This window comes from Apis dorsata, unplaced genomic scaffold (genome assembly GCF_000469605.1).
Source record: "Apis dorsata unplaced genomic scaffold, Apis dorsata 1.3 scaffold_383, whole genome shotgun sequence".
Classification (NCBI taxonomy): Eukaryota; Metazoa; Arthropoda; class Insecta; order Hymenoptera; family Apidae; genus Apis; species Apis dorsata.
This window is the reverse complement of record NW_006263645.1, coordinates 456,741-460,254: the sequence shown is the minus strand read 5'-3', so window position 1 is coordinate 460,254 and position 3,514 is coordinate 456,741. Positions and strand designations below refer to the sequence as shown.

The 3,514-nt window shown below is 36.6% G+C and overlaps 1 protein-coding gene across 1 annotated transcript in view; it reads left to right on the top strand.

The window, feature by feature from the left end:
* Nucleotides 1-3,514, top strand: part of LOC102675238 (titin homolog) — an 83,252-nt gene that overhangs the window by 67,763 nt on the left and 11,975 nt on the right. The window contains exons 44-49 of the mRNA XM_031512105.1: nt 1,425-1,593; nt 1,658-1,703; nt 1,797-1,932; nt 2,175-2,331; nt 2,623-2,751; nt 3,069-3,413. Of these exons, the coding sequence (XP_031367965.1) occupies nt 1,425-1,593; nt 1,658-1,703; nt 1,797-1,932; nt 2,175-2,331; nt 2,623-2,751; nt 3,069-3,413 (982 nt within the window). The remainder of the gene's footprint in view (nt 1-1,424; nt 1,594-1,657; nt 1,704-1,796; nt 1,933-2,174; nt 2,332-2,622; nt 2,752-3,068; nt 3,414-3,514) is intronic.

The following is a 3,514-nucleotide window of genomic DNA, read 5'->3' as shown; positions in this document are numbered from 1 at the left end:
TTTTTTTTTTTTTTTTTCTTCAAGCGACCTTAATTTTTCAAGGGTTTTAAGAGGGCGTGCCAGGCGGAGAGACGTGCAATTAGTGATGAAAAACGGTAATATGCGTTGGCACTCGTGTCATACGTGCAACGAGATCAGTCTCGAACGATCTGTTCAACTTTCGCTCCCTATATGGACTAGAGACCCGACGAAGACGTTTCCCATCTCACTTTTATCACCACCCTTCCCTCTCTTTTTACCTGGTCTCGTCTCTATGTATTTAGAACGTTTTTAATTCAATTTCGATCCCCTGAAGGGGATTCGATTAACCGATGGAAATATAATTTCGTGAAAACATTGGAAGTGAGGCAAAAGATTCACAATGTTGAAATTTTCATATAGATTTTTTTACTTCTTCGAAAAAAAACTTCAAATTAACTGTAATTAATGGGAAATTTTAATCAAAATCCAAATTAAAAATATTGCATTAATTTCAATCAATTTTGTAAAAAAATATTAAAATCATCAACGAAAGATTATATGGTTCGAAATTTCGCGAAGAATTTTAAGTATTCAATTAGATTTATATTTTAAATTGATACAAAAAATTTCGATCAGAGGAGAAATTATCGTGTAATTTCATAAAGATTTTGGAATAAAATAAAAGATTTCTCGAAGAATCGATGATAAAAATAATAAAAATCAATCGTGGAATAAACAAAGGATGACCTCAATGTGGACGCAACAGTCACGGAAATACGGGAATTTAGGTCGAGGCCGTAAGAACTTCGAGATCGTCGGTTAACAGGGTAAACTTTTTGGACTTTAAACTTCTTTAGCGCCTCTCGTTTTCGTACTCGATGGTTATATATCGAGTTCACGTTGGGTATTTATACACGCACTCAAGTTACGTGTTATCATTGTCAGCAATAAAAGTTGCGTTTAGTAGCGAAAGATTTCAGAACGCGTGTTTAGAAGAGCAAAGGACACGGTATGATTCAGGGTATGATCGTGATTCAAATCCATTTAAATCAATCGTCTTCGTTTAAAACTTTGTTACAAATAATGATTTTAATTTTATTGATATTTTGTCTGAATGGATAATCAATTTGATTATTTTTCTATCATTTCTATTTTAAAAAATCACCAAGACATCTTTACATAACGTTCGATTTTTTTCTATTCTCCCTTTTCGAAAATAAATTTGCAAAATTTAAATCACTCATTGATAAACAAATTACAATCGATATTTTATTATACGAATTAAACATCGAATTAAAAAATTACGTATATGCATTCATTCAAAAATGATCATACACGCATTGTTAAATTTTACAAAAATTTTATATTACACACAACGAAGAAGAAAAAATTGATAATTCGGATATAATCAATTAAATGTGCAATAATTTTACTCGATCTCAATCGCTCTTTTCGTTTTTCAGGCCGATTACTACAAGGACGCAGCCCACTTCCGGCTGGTCGGCGAAGGATCTCAGTACCGTCTGGAAATACCGTACGCGAAACTCGACTTCACGGGGACGTATTCCGTAATAGCGCGGAACTGCCATGGGGAGGCCAAAGCCGTGATTTCTTTGCAGATCTACGCGAAAGGTAAGGAGAGGGAGAGGCATGGCCGCGGTTTCGCTTAGACGAAAATCGATCGTTGTGCTTTCAGGTCAAGGGAAGGAGGAGAAAATGAAGAAATCGGGGATCACGCACGGGTAAGCGTGTATTTTGGATCAGTAAAGAAAAAGATATTGAACGAGGTAGCGAGTGAAAAGAAATAAAAATCGGATATCGCGTACGATTGACAGGAATGTGCTCACATTGCCGATGGTTACGAGGGAGCTTCGAGATCTGAGGTGCTGCGACGGCGACGCTGTCACCCTTGAATGCAAGGTGCACGCTGCACCCGAGGCGCCATTGGTACGCTGGGAACGTGGAGGAAAGGTGGGTTTTAGAATGTAACTCTTTCCTTTAGTAGCGAAATCTTAATTAATTCGCTAAATTTTGATGTATATTAATATTCAATTAATTTTTTATTTTGCAATTCATCGATTTAGCATTAAGAGTCTGGATATTTAAATCAATTGCTGCAATAAATTTCTCTATTGGAATCATAGAAATAATTAAATAAAGAAAACTCGAATGTGAATATAAAATTAGTATTTCTGTATTTAAATGATATTCAGATTCTTCAAATGAGTGGAGATTTCTCGGCTGAATTCGACGGTGAAACCGCACGTTTGTGCATCCAGCATGTTTATCCGGAAGACGAGGGCGAGTACACCTGCGTGGCGTATAACGACCTCGGCAAGGCATTCACGTCGGCGTGCCTAATAGTGGATGGTAATTTCGTGTTTAATTCACGATAGTTCAATAAGGCAATATGGAAACATGGACGATACAAATACGTGAAAACCTTCGTTTCAAAGCCTGTTCGATCACCATTGCGAAGTTTGATTCAATTGAAAATTTACAAGTATGACAAGTAGACTTGTTGCGCTACATTTTTTCTCTTGGAAGAAATAATCAGTTGAAAAGTGAAAATGTGAAAAATAACAAATTTTCGAGTTGCAAAAGTTAAATTAAATAAAAAATCGTAAATTTATTTTTCGTTTTGTTTGAATTCGTGTTTAGTGCCTGAAGGGAAAGAGAATGTTTTGAGCCAAAGATTGACGAGACCAGCTGGACTTCTCTCGGCAGGATCGACACCTAGATCGACACCACGATCGACGCCAATCAGGAGTTTGTCACCAGCAGTTTCACGTAAATATTCATTTTTTTCTTCGAAGAACTTCAGAACTTCATTTCTTCACAATTTTATTAAACTCTAAATTTTACTTTAATCATCATTCACAATATATAAACTTTTACAACTGTGAATTCAAAGATACCATAGCACTAGATATTACAATTTATAACCAAAAGCTATTCAATTTTTATTCCAAACATTTTTCTTTCTCAAAAAAATATATATTATCTATTCTAATATATGAATACAGACTCATACAAGAATCATTATAACACAAAAATATCGATTATGTAATCAGTGTATAGATAAGATAAATGGAACAATTAAACAGATGGCCGAGAATTAAGGTCTCCGCAGCTTCTTCCACGAAGCACGTTGTCAAAGCGGCCAAAGATCAGTCCGCCGAAATTTTACGCGGTGCCCCACAACCGTGTGGTCGAGGAGGGTGAAACGGTGCGTTTCCAGTGCGCCGTGGTCGGCCACCCGACGCCCTGGGCCAAATGGGACAAGAACGGCACAATGGTCACCCCAACAGCGAGAATCTCGATAAAGGAGAGGGACGACGTGAAGATATTGGAAATCGTTGAGGTAACACTGGAGGACGCGGGACTTTACAGGGTGATCGTGGAGAACGATTACGGCCGTATCGAAGCCAGCGCTCGTCTGGAAGTTATAAGTACGTAAATTTCGCCAATGTTTCTTTTTCTTTTTATTTTTTTGTCGTAAAATTTTTTTTAAACATTTACACGATGACAATTTTATTGTCATTCTTACTTT